Source organism: Cucurbitaria berberidis (assembly GCF_010015615.1).
Source record: "Cucurbitaria berberidis CBS 394.84 unplaced genomic scaffold K460scaffold_3, whole genome shotgun sequence".
In the NCBI taxonomy this organism is placed as follows: domain Eukaryota; kingdom Fungi; phylum Ascomycota; class Dothideomycetes; order Pleosporales; family Cucurbitariaceae; genus Cucurbitaria; species Cucurbitaria berberidis.
In genome coordinates, this window is record NW_024468937.1 from 3,526,021 (window position 1) to 3,541,220 (window position 15,200).

Genomic DNA, 15,200 nt, shown 5'->3' on the forward strand with positions numbered 1-15,200 from the left:
CTCCGACACGAGCTCCGTTCGCAACATCTACAGCTCCACATCGCAAAGCTCTCACCACCCGCCTCTCATTGCCGCCCGCCTCACACTTGCTTTCCTTTCCTATAGTAACATACTCCATCCCGATATACGCTCATATTACGCGACAAAATGCTAGGCACCGGCCGCGGCAGTATCGCACATGTGCACTACACAGGCGAAGAGGCTGCAGGCGAGATCAGGAAGCTCCTCGACATTGTTGTAAGCTCTCTTTCCCCACTTACTCTCAATTCAAGACGAAGCTAACGCGATTGTAGGTTGAGAACGAAGATGATTTCGAAAAGTGGGAAACGCTTGTCACTCGCGCCTCTGAACTCGAGGGCGGCGTCACCCGCAACTCCAGCCCGTCGGCCATCGAACTCGTGCGCAACCTTTACGACTGCTTCCTCACCAAATTCCCTCTCTTTTTTGGATACTGGAAGAAGTACGCGGATCTTGAATTCTCCATTGGGGGCACTGAGACCGCGGAGATGGTGTACGAGCGCGGTGTATCCTGCGTCACTCCATCGGTCGACTTGTGGGCGAATTATTGCACCTTCAAGATGGATACATCCCACGATAATGATGTCATTCGAGAGTAAGTTCTGCCTTTCCTCCTCCTCGATTCAGAGACTCAAATCGCGCCGTAGCCAGCGGCGCGCACCTAATGGCCTAGCGATGCATTTTCAGATATGACCTAGTGCCGCTTGAAACCATTCGTCCGCCTCTTCGTATTCCCCACCGTACCCTCTACACCGCGAAGATCTACTTCGCGTCATCTGAGAAATCGGAAGCCGTTGGTCTATCTCCATAATGTTGGGATACTGGAGTTCTCTGCAAGATCAAATCCTCCCCTCCCCCTCCCCCTCCCCCTTCCCCTCCCTCTCCCATCACTTCCATTCCTCCTAGCCATACTGACACAACAGACTTTTCGAGCGCGGCGCTCACTTCGTCGGTCTTGACTTTCAAAGCCATCCGTTCTGGGACAAGTACATCGAGTTCGAAGAACGTATCCAGGAACCCGCCAATGTTACCAAGATCTACAGCCGCGTTCTTCAAATTCCTATCTACCAATTCTCCCGATACTACGAGAAGTTTTCGGTCCTCCTTGGCTCGCGCCCAATCGAGGAACTAGCTGATGCCGATACCCTTGAGGAGCTGAAGAATGCAGTACAACTTGAGAACCAGGGAGGGCCAGAAAAGCCACCGCTTGAGATCGAGCGACAACTGCGTCAGAAGGTCCATGAGTACTATTACACTTCGTACTCGAAGACCCAACAGGAAGTGACAAGCCGCTGGAATTACGAACAGGCTATCAAGAGGGCCTATTTCCACGTTACAGAGCTCGAAGACGCCGAACTCGACAACTGGCGAAAGTATCTGGAGTACGAGGAGAAGGAGGGCGACTTCGAGCGTACCTCATTCCTGTACGAGCGCTGCTTGGTCGCCTGTGCACTTTACGATGAGTTCTGGCTGCGATATGCGCGTTGGATGTTTTCGCAAGGCAAAGAGGAAAACACGAGGATTATCTATATGAGGGCTAGTTGCATCTTCGTTCCCATCTCTGCGCCCACAATACGTCTCAACTGGGCACGATTCGAAGAGAAGCTCGGCCGGATCTCGGTGGCCCGCGATATTTACTTGGCTATGCTCGAGCAGGCACCTGAGCAAACCGAGACCCTCATTTCTTTGGCTGGTCTAGAGCGACGACACGAAGGCAACGATGCAGCAGTACGTTTGTTGGAGGAGCACATTGGACGCTCCAATAATCAGATTGGCGGCGTACTAGCTGCGGAGCAAGCGCGAATCCTGTGGCAATGTAAAGGCGCCATCGACGAGGCTCGCGAAGTATTTAAGAACAAGCATGAGCGGTTCCCCGACTCCCGAGATTTCTGGGTCAAGTACCTTCAATTCGAAGTTGCACAACCCTCTCCTGATCACGAAGAATCCCATAGCCGGATCAAGGCCGTTCATGAATTGATGCGCACCAAAGGCCGGTTCTCCGCAGAAGTTTCAAAGGAACTTTCGCACTCCTACATGGCATATTTACTGGACCGCGGAGGCAAGGATGCTGCCGAGGAGTACATGCAGTTGGATCAGATTGTCAACGGGTATGTATCATCTGCTAAGAGCGATCCCTCCCAATCCCTCCCCCAGAAACGAAAAGGACAGCCTCACAACACAGCAAACAAGCGTCAACGCAAATAGCGTGCACTAGACTTCGTTAGTCTACTAGCTTCGAGGATGTAGTCCGACTGTCTGGTCGTCGTAACGTCCCTCCCCTTGCGTTCTTACTTCACAAGCTTTGTTCAATAGTAATTTCTGCACTTGCACATCCGCGAGCAAAACGTAATGCACCACATTCTCAACTCTTTGTGGAGCTTGCTGACATGAATTCCTTTCCCCAGTGCCAAACAGATCGAAGAAGTAGTCACTGCAGCGCCCGTTACTCCTGCAAAGCCAGGTCATCGAACTCGTTACTAGGAGCGTGACAGGCAAAATGGTTCGCTATCCCCCAAGTCTGCGTTTAGTCTCCCATTAACCAGTGGCTGACTTGAAATCTTAGACGAGGTTTGCCCTACCCCACAAAGAAGGTTGTCTCTTCTCGCCATGTTTGATCTCTTCTCTCAAGATGATATCTAATTCATACGACCTGCTCAACCCCGTCAACAACCGAAGCATAAGACGCCTCTCGATTCGAACACGATGGCGACATCGGTGGGCATGCGATCGCGTAGACCACTCGTGGACTAAGCGCCACATGCATCAAAGACTCCTATGTCTAGACGTCCCTACATCCTCTCGTCGCCGCCACCCCTTTGCGATAGGTAAAACAGCCCCCATCCCCTTTCTCCTCTGTCATAATGTACGCTTCTGCCATGTTTAGCGGTCCTTTCTTTCTGATTAAGGTCTGGGAGGTACTGCTTGATACTCGATGAAGGCGTTTTTGCCTGCTTTACTTGAAGCAGGGAACTCGCCTAACCAACGATTTTGTAGCGTAACATGTAGAAAAGCTCCAATGATATACCAGTTCAAATTCAATGCCCTCTTTGTAGCTGCCAGCCCGCAAACTTCACAAGGCTCAACACACAAGTTCCGCAGTCAGAGAAGAGCACAAAGGAGCACAGACGATGATAATAAGTCTTTAGGATGTGCAAGGTTTTGAGGCATGCATTACATAACATGCACAGTACTTGTAGTTATCATTAGATTCGTTCTCCTCCATATATACTCGCTCCGACTACACGACGAATCCCCCGCTGTTCTTCTGCCTCGGCTCACCAGCCGCTTCAAAAGTCCCGTTCGTCAATCGGCGTAAGCCCTGGGCGGTGCTACCCCCCGGTGCAGTCCACGTTACATTGGCGCCCAACCCCTTGAGATAGGCCGTGGTGGAATTGTCAAACGCGTATTCGAAGCTGACCTGCGCCGGTACAAGTTGATCATGTATCCTCGGCTCCGCTAAAGCCTCCACAGTGGTCAGTTTCCCATCTAGGATGTGTATGAGGTTTTGAATGGTGGCAGTTATGATGCGGGAGCCGCCTGCTGCGCCTATGGCGACGTAGAAAGCATTGGCTAATGTGGCGTTAAGATGTTCGACTATCACAGGGCTAATGCTTGACAACGGTCGTTTTCCGGGCCGAATGAAGTTGGCAGCGCTGGGGATGTAGCCGAACGCGTTTGTCGTGTTGGGGATGGAGAAGTCGTTCATTTCGTTGTTCATGATGACACCTGTTTCGGGAACGACGAGCTTACTGCCGAAGAGCAAGTTTACCGTGGTTGTCAGTGTGACGGCTAAGCCTGTATGGTCGGCGGTGACAATGTGGCTTGTTCCTGGGGTTTCGAGCGATTCGAGGCCTTGTGGGTCGTAGTATGCTACGTTGAAGGTCTTGGTATCGCTGATTTTCGATCGTACTTCTTTCGCGGTCGCTTCGGAAATCATTTGCTCCTGATACTCGTCGATGCCTTTGAGGAAGAGGGGGTCACCCAAATTGGCGCGCATGCCGTAAGCGAAACGCATGCTCTCGTCTAGACGGTGCGTGGTTGCATTTAGGTTCTCCGGATCTCCTACGTTGGAATAGCCTTCCATGAACTTGAGGGTTGCAAGTGCGACTTCGCCGCCGCTGGGGGCACTACAGGCTGTGAGCTTGTAGTCGCGGTATGTAATAGTTGACGGCTTGCGAATAGCGACCGTATAGTTCGCTAAATCTTGCAGTGTCATGGTTCCGTTTTTGGCTTGCAGCGCACGAATCGTGGCTTTTGCTATCGGACCAGAGTAGAAGGCATCCGGACCATTTTCGGCAACATTTTCGAGTGTATCAGCGTAGCGCTTTCGTGTAATGGTTTCGTTGAGCTTGAGAAGTCGGCCTTTGGGTGCAAAGTCGATTGCGAATTCCAGGTCGTTGGTAAAGAAGTTTGATGTTGCGTTCTGACCTGCCGTGGCGATGGCAGAGTTCATGTACCTGACCAGATCCTCGTTCACGACCCAACCATACCTGGCAACCTTGACAGCGGGTTTGAGGACTGTAGCCCAGGGTAGGACGCCGTACTTTTCATGCAAATGCTGGAGACCGCGGAGTTCACCAGGTACGCCGGACGCAAGGCCGCCGTTGATACTCGCATCTTCGTTGTTTTTGTACATGTCCTCGAACGCAGCGGCCGGTGCTGTTTCGCGAAAGTCGATGAACTCGTATGTTCCGTTTGGTGCTCGAACTAACATGAAGCCTCCGCCTCCCAGACCTGGCATTGTCAATACATCTTGGGGAGTGTGTCTGGGGGGTTCTCGCTGTCTGACTTACCAGAGTGATACATGCCAACGACGCCCACACAGGCGACGGTACCGACCATTGCATCCGCAGCATTTCCACCCAGTTTTAGCAAGTCGATACCAATGTGACTACATATGCCACTCTCTGAAGCCACGGCACCCAATTGTCCATCTCCCAATGCAGGTGGCGGACATGGCTCCTCAGTCTTGACCGGATTGCCCAGCGCAGTCTTCAGTGCCAACAGGCCTGTTAAGCATTTTACCAAACCAGCAGTACCGCGCGCCATGGTCTCAGCAAAGTCACGAAAGGTAGAAAGGAAAAAAAGCTCCACACGCAATGGGAGCTGTAGACCCGTGGTTCTAATTGATCCTAGCCTTAGCGGATCGCGTGCGACGAGTGATAGTCGCCGCCATAGCCCCGACCGGTAAGCGGCCTGGACGATTTGGGAAGCTGGATGGGGTGCCGGTTACGTGTGAGGCTGAAGTGAATTGCATCATTGACCAGTAGTTAAAGTAAGGCTTTGAGGAGATAACGGATGCGGCTTGCGGGCCGAGATGGGTGGGGTAAGATAACGCTTGTGAGGTATCATCGATCGGTATAGGTTTACGTCTTGTCTCGTCGCTTTACGAGGTCGCAAGACGGTACATGTTGGTTCGTATATCCAATCCTGTTCCTGGGTCCTAGACCAAGATATGCGTGCGAAGCGGTGTCGCCTGCAAGCTGCGGCGTGACAGGGGAGCCTTCTCCCATGGACTGCGACGTCTGGGAGCACTTGTAGTTGTCACCAGTTGTGAATGTGAATTTGCCAATAGCAATTGGATACAATTTGAAATGCAGTCGCAGCCGATTCGAGTCAGCCTGCCTGTGGGCTGGCGTGGTTGATGCGATGAAAGGCCCATGTGACTGCGTGAGGGCGACCGTCGCGTCGAAGCTCGCCTCACGCGTCTCTCCACACCCATCATCGACCTTTCGTCTCCACGCCGCGGACCCACCCAATGGCGCCGAGAAGCAGTCAATCGCAGCCAGGCTCCTCGCAGAAGGGCAAGCAACAGACCATCTCGAGCTTCTTTGCACCGAAACCGTCACAGACGCCCAAACCGTCGCAAGCACCCACACCAGTTCTACAAGTCACGGCGCCGCCAGCAACGAACGGCGAGACCCACGACTCCGACGACGAAGATAGCCTTCCCGTTCCGCGCCCAGCATCAGTCCGAAAACGCACAGTAGACGAGGATGGCGAAGACGAGGATGACGCGCGGCCATCGCCGTCGAAGCGCGTCCGGTTCACGCATGGCGAGTCGCTGCGACCGTCGTTGGGACAGGCTTCTGAAGCAAACCTGAACGCCGCGAAGCTTCCAAAGATGAACGACAGAACCTCCAAGTTTCTATTTTCGTCATCACCACCGGTGCGAGACGAGAACGAAGAAGAAATAGACACCGCCGCTTCACAAAAGCAGCGGGAGCAGTTACACGACAAGTTCGTCAAGAAGCTGGGGCGACCGGACAGCTTCGTTGAGCTCAGAAGACGAAACAAGACCATCTCTGAGGAGAACGCCACTGGTGAGGATGGCGGAGCTGAGGAAGAGGAGGAAGAGGAGGCCGCCCCAAAGCCTGTCAAGGGAAAGAAGGGTGCTGCGACGAAGAAGGCAGGCAATAAGCTAACGCCCATGGAAAAGCAATATCTGGACATCAAGCGGAACCATCTTGATACTGTCATCGTCATGGAGGTCGGATACAAGTTCAGATTCTTCGGCGAAGATGCAAGAACCGCGTCCAAGGCGCTTGGAATCGTCTGCATACCGGGAAAGTTCAGATATGATGAGCATGTCTCGGAAGCCCATCTCGACAGATTCGCCTCAGCGAGTTTTCCAACGCATCGTCTACAGGTCCACGTAAAGCGTCTGGTACAGGCAAACCATAAAGTTGGTGTGGTACGGCAGCTTGAGACGGCAGCACTCAAGGCAGCCGGAGACAACCGGAACGCGCCTTTCGTACGGAAGCTCACCAACCTATACACTAAAGGCACTTACGTGGATGATGTGGAAGGTCTCGAGACGCCTACCGAGGGTTCTGGTACAGGCGCCCAATCGACAGGTTATCTGCTTTGCATCACCGAGACGAATGCGAACGCGAAAGGCTGGGGTACAGACGAGAAAGTACAGGTCGGCCTAGTTGCCGTTCAGCCTGCAACTGGCGACATCATCTATGACGACTTTGAAGATGGCTTCATGCGAAGCGAGATTGAAACTCGCCTACTTCATATTGCTCCAGCAGAATTCCTGATCGTCGGCGACTTGTCCAAGGCTACAGACAAGCTGATACAACACCTGTCGGCCAGCAAAACGAACGTCTTCGGAGACAGATCACGTGTGGAGCGGGTTGAAAAACCGAAGACGATGGAAGCACAAGCATACAGCCACATTTCGAACTTCTACGCCGGAAAGATGAGGTCCAGTCAAGAAGGTGGTTCGGATAAGCAAGGCGCCATCCTAGACAAGGTCCATCAACTATCTGCGCACGTCACCATCTGCTTGTCAGCAATGATCACCTATCTTAGCGAGTATGGGCTGGAGCATGTATTCGATCTGACCAAGTACTTTCAGCCATTCAGCGCTAGGTCGTACATGCTGCTTAACGGGAATACACTTTCTAGTCTTGAGATTTATCAGAATCAGACCGACTTCACCGCGAAGGGCAGTTTGTTCTGGACCATGGACCGCACAAAGACCCGGTTTGGCCAACGGTTACTGAGGAAGTGGGTTGGTCGGCCACTGATAGACAAGGTAAGATTGGAGGAGCGCATATCAGCTGTTGAAGAGTTGAAGGAAGCCGAAAACACTGTTGCAGTGGATAAGCTCAAGTTCGTGCTGGGCAGGATTAAGACAGATCTCGAGAAGGTTCTGCTTCGAATATACTACAAGAAGTGCACGCGACCGGAGTTACTGGCGGCTCTTCAGACACTCCAGGATATCTCGAGCCACTATCTGTCGGTGAAGGCACCTGAACAGAGCGGCTTCTCTTCATCGCTACTGAGCGAAGCTGTCTCAAGTGTGCCCAGGATCTACGAGGACTTGAACGGCTTTCTCGAAAAGATCAATGCCAAAGCCGCCAAGGACAACGACAAGTACTCCTTCTTTAGAGAGGAACACGAAGCCGAGGACATCAACGACCTCAAGCTCAGCATTGCATCTGTCGAAGATGACCTGAATACACATAAGAATGACGCAGCCACGAAGCTTGGGAAGTCAAAGGTGGACTACGTCACTGTTGCTGGTATCGAGTATTTGATTGAAGTCAAGCGCAAGTCGACTGAGGAGAAGAAAGTGCCAGCATCATGGCAGCAGATCTCCGCCACTAAATCGATGCTTCGCTTCCACACACCAGAAGTCAAGCGTATGCTCCAAGAGCGTGACCAGTACAAGGAGTCATTGGCCGCAGCATGCGATGCAGCGTTCATGCGTCTACTAGAAGACATTTCCGCAAAATACCAACAGCTTCGTGATTGCGTATCCTCTCTTGCAACGCTGGACGCGCTCTTATCACTCGCAATCTTGGCGAATCAGCCTGGCTATGTGAAGCCTACATTCACGGATGACATCGAGCTCAACATCACTGGCTGTCGACATCCTATGGTTGAGCAACTATTGCTGGACAGCTATGTCCCCAATGATTTGCATCTCTCGCACTCCTCCACCCGCGCCCTCCTTGTCACAGGGCCGAACATGGGTGGAAAATCATCTTACGTGCGTTCCGCTGCTCTCATAGCAATCATGGGACAAATTGGAAGTTATGTACCCGCTGAGGAGGCTCGGCTCGGGATGCTAGACGCGGTGTTTACGCGTATGGGTGCATTCGACAATATGCTAAAGGGCGAAAGTACATTCATGGTGGAACTAAATGAGACATCAGACATCCTCAAATCCGCCACTCCACGCTCCCTCGTCATCCTCGACGAACTAGGCCGCGGAACGTCAACATTCGATGGTGTCGCCATTGCCGAGGCAGTCCTTTCGTACATACTCTCTGATTTGAAATCGCTCACCCTCTTCATCACTCACTACCAGCACCTCGCTAAACTGCAGGATCGCTTCCCAAACAAGGAGCTCAAGAACGTCCATATGCGGTTCGAGGAGCGCGATGGTGGCAAGGAGGTTGTCTTCTTATATGAAGCCGCAGAGGGCACGAGCCATCGGTCCTACGGACTTAATGTGGCGCGCTTAGCGAGAGTGCCAGAAAAGGTTATTGATGTTGCGGAGGTGAAGTCGAGGGAGCTGGAGGATAGTATGGGAGCCTGTAAGCTGGCAAATCTGTAAGTTTGCTATATAGTTGGAGAAGGAGAGCGCTGTACTAACTAATTGATAGGTCGAGAATGATGAAAAGCTTGTTGACAGATGGCGACCAGGAGGGTCTTGATAAGCTTGTTGAGGGGATTCAACAGCTGTAGGAGCTCATGTGCTGTTTAGGGTTTGTACCATATCTGTGTACAATTGGCATTCGGGATGTATAAGGTAAAGTTCGCCAATCTGAAGGCTAGAGCATGTGTATCCAAAACGCAACGACTGTAACAAAAGCAGACGCGATAGCAAGGAGTGTATTCTATGATCATCTTTATTACTTCTATTTTCTGTCCTGGGTCTCTATGCTATCTTCTTGACCGCCAGATTTCCCTGAAGACCCCCTTCGAGTGCTATTAATCCGCTCGATTCGATCTGCTTCTTCCACTTGTTGGACTCGTATCTTGCAGTGATGACCGTTAACCGTAATTCCGGCTCCTCGTCTGATGTTGCAGCAGCGGTGGCAGGTACTGGTGTGAACGTCCAGCGCCCAAACGCCCAATTGAGTATATATCTGCCCCGGCCTGCTGGTATCTCTCTACTTGACGCCGGTGTGGTATCTGAGGATTTTGGGGGCGTCGAAGAGTAAAGTATGCCTTTTATCCGGTATACCTCGTCCTTTGTTGGATCTTCCAGCAGCTCTGCGAGCTTCTCCACGTCTATGCTTCCCTTGCCGTCTTGGCTTTTTAACGTAACGCTGAGCACTTCGACTTCGCTCGAATGATCATGGTTATGCTCATGCCTATGTTTCTCCTCCTCTACAATCCCTGCTAATCTAGCATCTAGTCCAAACACAATCTCTTTATCCACCCATCCCTTCCTACTCTTCGTCCTGGGAATCTGCGGCTCAACTTCTAGCGCTAGAATCGCGTCTTCTACATCCTCTAACCTTCGCTCGCTGACCAGTTCATGTTTGTTAAGGACAATGAGGTCTGTATATCGCGCCTGCATCTTCGCCGTATAACTCGTATCTTCATAGCCTTTCCAGTTTTCCACGTCGATGACACTCATCACACCATCTAGTACGTATTTGCCTGTTTCTCTTGAAAGTCTGTTGACCTCCATGGCCAATGTCGCGGGGAATGCAGACCCGGAGGTCTCTACGACGATGCGGTCAGGCTCGATGTCGGTCGATAGCGTCTCAAGGGCGTCCGACAGCTGGCCGACCAAGTTGCAGCATATGCAGCCATTGAGAAGTTCTTGGACGCCTGATATAGCTTGTGAAGAAGCGAGCTGTGAGTCAACTTTTACATCGCCGTATTCGTTTTTGAGGAGTGCGAGTTTGTAGGTTTTCGGGAGCTGGGGGATGAGGTTTAAGATGAGCGCTGGTAGCGTGTTAGCAGAGGGGTTGAGGACTCAGTTGCTCTGCTCATCGTCGTGTGGAGAGACATCTCAAGACTCAAGGAGGTGTTCCGACAGTCGGAATTGCTGGCAAGGTACTTGGAATGGAGGGAATATGCATACTGGTCTTTCCAGAGCCCAGAAAGCCCGTAATGATGGTAATTGGTATCATAACGGCAGCATCAACAATAGTGTATTCACGCCAGACGATAGACAAGCCTCAACTCGAATGTTCAAAGAAAAAACAAGGCTCCAATTCCGAAAAACAATCGGGAAGGCGTCTCACGTGTTCGCGGCTGCGACTGCGATTTTCAGCTCCGAACCCCTGCCATGTCGCGGGGTCGGGAATGACGTATGGCGTTGCCAAAGTGGGGGGAGCTACGCATCATCAGGTACATCACCCGCGGCGTGTTTACCTATCACGCAAGCTACCAAGACTCTTGCTGCAACCTCCAGGGCTAGATCCTGATTTACACAGCCTACTCAAAGATCCAAGATCTATCCCCTACCGCTTCTTGCATAAATACCTGACCTCTTCCCACAAGCCTTCCCCCCACTCATCAACCACTTCAATTCAAGTCTCACAAACAACATCAACCACACCTACACAATGGATTACCTCAACAAGTTCACCGGTGGAAGCAACAGCAACCAGCAGCAGACTGGCCAGACCGGCCAGAGCGTCAACGAGCAAGTCGCCAATGACAAGAGCTCCGGCGGAGGCTTCCTAGGCGGCATCGGTGATAAGCTGAACTCTGCTGCTGGCGGCGGAAAGGAGAGCGAGAAGAACGAGGATTACCTCGACAAGGGTAAAACAACCACCCCATCAACCTCACCTTCCTTTTACTCGCGTGACTAACGGCTATTAGGTGTCGACTACGTGCAGGAGAAGTTCCTCGGACAAGGTCCTCAGGACAACGAGGTATGTCGTCATTCTTGAACCCGATGTATCATATACTTTTGGGAGATTATATGCTAACACGGTACTTCCTAGTCTGCTGTCGAGCAAGCCAAGGACGAGCAGATCTCCGACTTCATTCGCAAGCAGTACAAGGGCACGACCGGCTCCGACATCCCCATCAAGGACAAGGAGACTAGGTTCGGTTAGTGTTTGAGTTTGCAAGCTGAACTCAACGCTGGTATAGCGATACCCATGGGGCCGTGAGCCAATTGGACAGGAGATCCACTGGTCATGAAACTACGATTATGACAGTCATGAAATAACAGAATACATTCCTATACTGCCTTCCATGTCCCTGTGTGTGCTCTTTGGAATTAATCTACTACCTCTCGTCCTCCTTAGTATAATTATGGAGACAGAGCTCCTCTTCGCTTGGGGTATCATTGCTTCTCAATACATCAATCCTTCTCTTCAAATTACCGCATTTAGGATGCTAGAAGTTGGCATTATCGAATTTGTCCTCGTGGCCTTCATTGTTCCGCTTCCAGTGTCTCGACACCACTCCTCAGCAAACCCATCAACCTTGTTTGTATACTCCGCCCCGCGGGTGTATCTGCGTGCTTGCCAGCACCCCACCCAAACGGCAGCACAAGTCTCCGCCTGCCCTTCCTGTCCAAGATAACCAGCGCATCTAGCGGGAACTTGCCGCCGCCGATAGGATGCAGGAGCCCTAAGCGGACGAAATGATTGTTTGAGGGTGTGACAGCTTGTATCATGGGGAGCGACAACGATGCGGTCGATGAGATAATGTGTGTCGAGGGGTCGTGACAGAGGACGAAGGCTTGGAGCGAGGGCGATAGGGTATAGAGATCTGGTAACGCGGAGCTGTGAAGTGTGTGATCAATGCTTCGTTCGCTTTCAAAATGCTTGACGTTGCTTACCAGAGCAAGTCGTAATGTAGCTGCACATTTCCTTGCACACAAAGTACAAACATCGACTCTCCCTTCTTATATCTCTCCCGGTTGTTGCGCGCCTCCCACCTCCCCGTGGTTGGAGTAGCAAGTGTGTTGCTGGCTAGTAGAGTATCCACGTCGATTTTCCACGCTTCCTCGGGATTTGTTATGTCCAATTCATCTAGCTCGCATTGCGTTTTCGACCTCTTCAAGGTATCGCTGAGTGTGGATAGTGCGGGCGATGGTTCCCTGCGCGGCTGTACTTCATCGTCGGATTCGAGGGCGAGGCGCGAGCGTTTGCGATTGAGGGCTTTATTCATGGTCCCGCGAGGCGGAACGAGGAGTTCAAACATCGATGTTCCAGGACACCTATGACATTCTTCTTAGAAATAAAATAGAGGGACAGAAAGCAAGTATCGTGTATCGTGAGTGGCTACATAATGCCTGAAGCCTGAGTGGTTGTTCCAGAGACGCACGAGCAAGATGCACAAGGGGTCGGAAGGAGCTTTGACAGCAGGTGCAGAAACGTACCCCGCCTTCCGCCTTGCTACCCCACCACCGACCGAACCCAGCTTACCATAAACGGGATCTTCGGCGTGCATATTGACTTCAATGTCGCGAGATGCTACGAGCAGACTGCGGCAGAGTGTGTGGAATGGGAGTCTTCCGCTGGAAATCCGCCTTCACAAAGGAGATTGTCGGACCTACAACGAATCCGACCCTTATATAGTTGGTAACCGTATACTGCAGCATCATGCTGCCTAACCTATCGAATACTGACTGATATCTTTATAGATACAGTTCCCACGAATATCGTACCTAGGATTACTGATACATAAGCTGCACGCTTTCTTCTCAAGCAGCCTGATATATCCAGATGTGGCAGCTTCAGACACATGGCTATCCTACGAAGGCGTGCCTCTAAAGTGGCACTATCCTTTGGGACTACTCTACGACTTGTACTCTGGCGCTGAACCTGCATATCCACCAGACACCTCGTCACCATCACAGAAGTCTGAATCAACGGAAGAGGAACGCCGACATTTGCCATGGAGACTGACTGTACACTTCTCAGACTACCCGAATGAGCAGCTAGTGAAGCTGGATAACGAGGACAACATTCTCCATGACTTGTTCAAGAACAGCGTAAAAGAGGCGGACTACTTGAGGACCGGGACGGGGAAAACAGTCATGTTCTTGAGCAAAGAGGACAGCACGCAGCTCTGGGAAGCAGTCAAGCAGCATGACTTTGCGTTATACAACCCGATCAACCAAAAACTGTTGAATCCACAGGGCGTCAATCTGCGACACTTGCCTGTCCGTCTTTATCTTCCACATGCAGCGTCAGACAGCTTGAAGGAAGAGGCGAGTCCTGGGAGCCTGAGAGTGGTGCAGAGTTTGGTTCCCACCAATCTTTCTTCACGTGAGTGTTGGACTATAGAGATGTAGAGATGATGGAGGCTGATATTGCAAAGGGCAACCGCAGACTATTGGCACAGCGTTGAATTCCATCTTGCCGACTCTGTTCCCAAGCAGAAGAAGTGCCCTATTAGCTCAAGCAGTGCTACATGGCGCTGTCTTACCATTGAGTGCGAGCGTAGAGGAATTGATTCGGGCAACGGCGTATCTGGACGGTTGGTTGCACATTGCTGTGGTCATGATGGGATGAAAGGACTGTGCGCCAAATGACCGAGGAGTTGTTGACAAGACAACCGACTTCGCTATCCGCACGCTAGAGCCTTGTGGGCGATCGTTGAGGGTAATTTCCGGGCTTGCATCAGTCATAAAGTCACCAAAAGTAGCGTCTTGATGAGGCACTACGAGGCATGGTCATATCAAGTATCGAGTATCAAGATGGCGTTCATAACGAGTTCACAACCTGAGAATGGCGTATAGGTCAGTCGACGCCCACTCGCATGTCCAATGCTGCCAACGCTCTGCTGTGTCTGTGCCCCGGATCTTGGCATAAAGCTTGGTGATGATCCCGAATGCAAGCTAATCAGGCGCCCATCCCACGCATTTTGGCCGTCACTCTGCGCGCGCTATCTGCGTAGCGCCTTGCGCTGTTGTGACGGCGGCGTGCTTGACGCAAATGAGGCATTTCTGCCACGGGCGCTAGGCGTCTCCCCTGCGACCCACGGGCTTCTGGGCGATTGCCAGTGAGGCAGATGAAGGGGAGGCTCGCGGCAGAGACTCGGGGCATCATCAGTCAGGAAAGATAAGCCGCGGCCATGACATAACTCTGTGCTTTGGCAGCACGAGAAGGGTTAATGGCATACAAGGATCCCATGGTGGAGCCGGGCAGTAGCGTCAGCGGCGGCATGCAGCAATTCAACCAAGCTGTGGAGAGGCAGGAGAAGCTCCTCAAACGACGGCAACGGTGGATAGAAGATGTAGGAGAGGCTAGCAGTGGCAGCCCCGGGTCTGTCCAGACATGCTGAAGGCAATTGATCTCTACATGCTTCTCGGTGACGTGCAATGCAAGCGAATGAGGCTTCTGCCGATCCTGCTCTCTAAGATGACGCTCTTTGCGCCATTGGCTGCGTCTCGGTAGCTTCGATCGAGGTAGCTTAGCTCTCCTCACCCTCGCGTTGCAGCATACCGTCCCAACCTCTTCTACTCCTCACGCAGCTCCCCTTTGCCTCGATTCTCAACCTCGACATCCACATTCAGCGCTTCTGTAAAGCTTCGCGACCGAGTAAGTAGACCATCCGATTGCAATCGCTTGCACCTCCCCCCCCATGTTAGCTTTATTGCCGGACAGTCCACCGGGCACGGGCGGCCAAATAGGAACCAAACAAAATGCCTCATTACCTGCAGATTTTTTCGGCAACCCGGCGCATTTAAAAGCGGAGAGCTGCCTCGAGCTTTTGGCTTTCTCACTCTTGAT

At 52.0% G+C, this 15,200-nt stretch overlaps 7 protein-coding genes across 7 annotated transcripts; 4 read left to right on the top strand and 3 right to left on the bottom strand.

Moving 5' to 3' along the window:
* Window positions 1–42: 42 nt before the first annotated feature.
* Window positions 43–2,502, top strand: K460DRAFT_366636 (TPR-like protein; the record flags this gene model as incomplete). Its single annotated transcript, XM_040933419.1, has 4 exons — window positions 43–237; window positions 294–613; window positions 942–2,126; window positions 2,424–2,502. Exons 1-4 carry the CDS (start codon window positions 148–150, stop codon window positions 2,497–2,499), a joined length of 1,671 nt encoding a protein of 556 aa, XP_040788351.1. The 5' UTR covers window positions 43–147.
* A 322-nt stretch (window positions 2,503–2,824) lies between these two features.
* Window positions 2,825–5,202, bottom strand: K460DRAFT_338367 (gamma-glutamyltranspeptidase). The gene is made up of 2 exons (XM_040931044.1): window positions 4,812–5,202; window positions 2,825–4,752 (listed from the first exon to the last, which is right to left on the bottom strand). The coding sequence occupies exons 1-2, from the start codon at window positions 5,065–5,067 to the stop codon at window positions 3,257–3,259; spliced, it is 1,752 nt and encodes a 583-aa protein (XP_040788352.1). The 5' UTR covers window positions 5,068–5,202; the 3' UTR covers window positions 2,825–3,256.
* Window positions 5,203–5,776: 574 nt separating this feature from the next.
* K460DRAFT_377136 (DNA mismatch repair protein MSH3) lies at window positions 5,777–9,225 on the top strand (the record flags this gene model as incomplete). The annotated part of the gene is made up of 2 exons (XM_040934946.1): window positions 5,777–9,090; window positions 9,144–9,225. The coding sequence occupies 2 exons, from the start codon at window positions 5,777–5,779 to the stop codon at window positions 9,223–9,225; spliced, it is 3,396 nt and encodes a 1,131-aa protein (XP_040788353.1).
* Window positions 9,226–9,356: 131 nt separating this feature from the next.
* K460DRAFT_338373 (CobW domain-containing protein) lies at window positions 9,357–10,676 on the bottom strand. Its single transcript, XM_040931045.1, has 2 exons — window positions 10,580–10,676; window positions 9,357–10,440 (listed from the first exon to the last, which is right to left on the bottom strand). Exons 1-2 carry the CDS (start codon window positions 10,626–10,628, stop codon window positions 9,419–9,421), a joined length of 1,071 nt encoding a protein of 356 aa, XP_040788354.1. The 5' UTR covers window positions 10,629–10,676; the 3' UTR covers window positions 9,357–9,418.
* A 180-nt stretch (window positions 10,677–10,856) lies between these two features.
* Window positions 10,857–11,726, top strand: K460DRAFT_115256 (uncharacterized protein). Its single transcript, XM_040926583.1, has 3 exons — window positions 10,857–11,265; window positions 11,326–11,378; window positions 11,451–11,726. The coding sequence occupies exons 1-3, from the start codon at window positions 11,067–11,069 to the stop codon at window positions 11,562–11,564; spliced, it is 366 nt and encodes a 121-aa protein (XP_040788355.1). The 5' UTR covers window positions 10,857–11,066; the 3' UTR covers window positions 11,565–11,726.
* A 161-nt stretch (window positions 11,727–11,887) lies between these two features.
* On the bottom strand, window positions 11,888–12,630 carry K460DRAFT_282027 (uncharacterized protein; the record flags this gene model as incomplete). The annotated part of the gene is made up of 2 exons (XM_040928541.1): window positions 11,888–12,242; window positions 12,299–12,630. The coding sequence occupies 2 exons, from the start codon at window positions 12,628–12,630 to the stop codon at window positions 11,888–11,890; spliced, it is 687 nt and encodes a 228-aa protein (XP_040788356.1).
* A 238-nt stretch (window positions 12,631–12,868) lies between these two features.
* On the top strand, window positions 12,869–14,478 carry K460DRAFT_312578 (autophagy protein-like protein 5). Its single transcript, XM_040930225.1, has 3 exons — window positions 12,869–13,039; window positions 13,106–13,733; window positions 13,786–14,478. The coding sequence occupies exons 1-3, from the start codon at window positions 12,923–12,925 to the stop codon at window positions 13,977–13,979; spliced, it is 939 nt and encodes a 312-aa protein (XP_040788357.1). The 5' UTR covers window positions 12,869–12,922; the 3' UTR covers window positions 13,980–14,478.
* The last annotated feature ends 722 nt before the right edge of the window (window positions 14,479–15,200 follow it).

What these genes read in the sequence shown, in the direction of transcription:
- K460DRAFT_338367 (XM_040931044.1), bottom strand. Translation starts at nt 5,067, where the DNA reads ATGGCGCGCGGTACTGCTGGTTTGGTAAAATGCTTAACAGGCCTGTTG. An exon ending in CGTTGGCATGTATCACTCTG is followed by an intron (nt 4,753 to 4,811) that starts GTAAGTCAGACA and finishes TGACAATGCCAG; the next exon opens with GTCTGGGAGGCGGAGGCTTC.
- K460DRAFT_338373 (XM_040931045.1), bottom strand. Translation starts at nt 10,628, where the DNA reads ATGATACCAATTACCATCATTACGGGCTTTCTGGGCTCTGGAAAGACC. An exon ending in TCTGGGCTCTGGAAAGACCA is followed by an intron (nt 10,441 to 10,579) that starts GTATGCATATTC and finishes ACACGCTACCAG; the next exon opens with CGCTCATCTTAAACCTCATC.
- K460DRAFT_115256 (XM_040926583.1), top strand. Translation starts at nt 11,067, where the DNA reads ATGGATTACCTCAACAAGTTCACCGGTGGAAGCAACAGCAACCAGCAG. An exon ending in CGAGGATTACCTCGACAAGG is followed by an intron (nt 11,266 to 11,325) that starts GTAAAACAACCA and finishes AACGGCTATTAG; the next exon opens with GTGTCGACTACGTGCAGGAG. An exon ending in AAGGTCCTCAGGACAACGAG is followed by an intron (nt 11,379 to 11,450) that starts GTATGTCGTCAT and finishes GGTACTTCCTAG; the next exon opens with TCTGCTGTCGAGCAAGCCAA.
- K460DRAFT_312578 (XM_040930225.1), top strand. Translation starts at nt 12,923, where the DNA reads ATGTCGCGAGATGCTACGAGCAGACTGCGGCAGAGTGTGTGGAATGGG. An exon ending in ACGAATCCGACCCTTATATA is followed by an intron (nt 13,040 to 13,105) that starts GTTGGTAACCGT and finishes ATATCTTTATAG; the next exon opens with ATACAGTTCCCACGAATATC. An exon ending in TCCCACCAATCTTTCTTCAC is followed by an intron (nt 13,734 to 13,785) that starts GTGAGTGTTGGA and finishes GATATTGCAAAG; the next exon opens with GGCAACCGCAGACTATTGGC.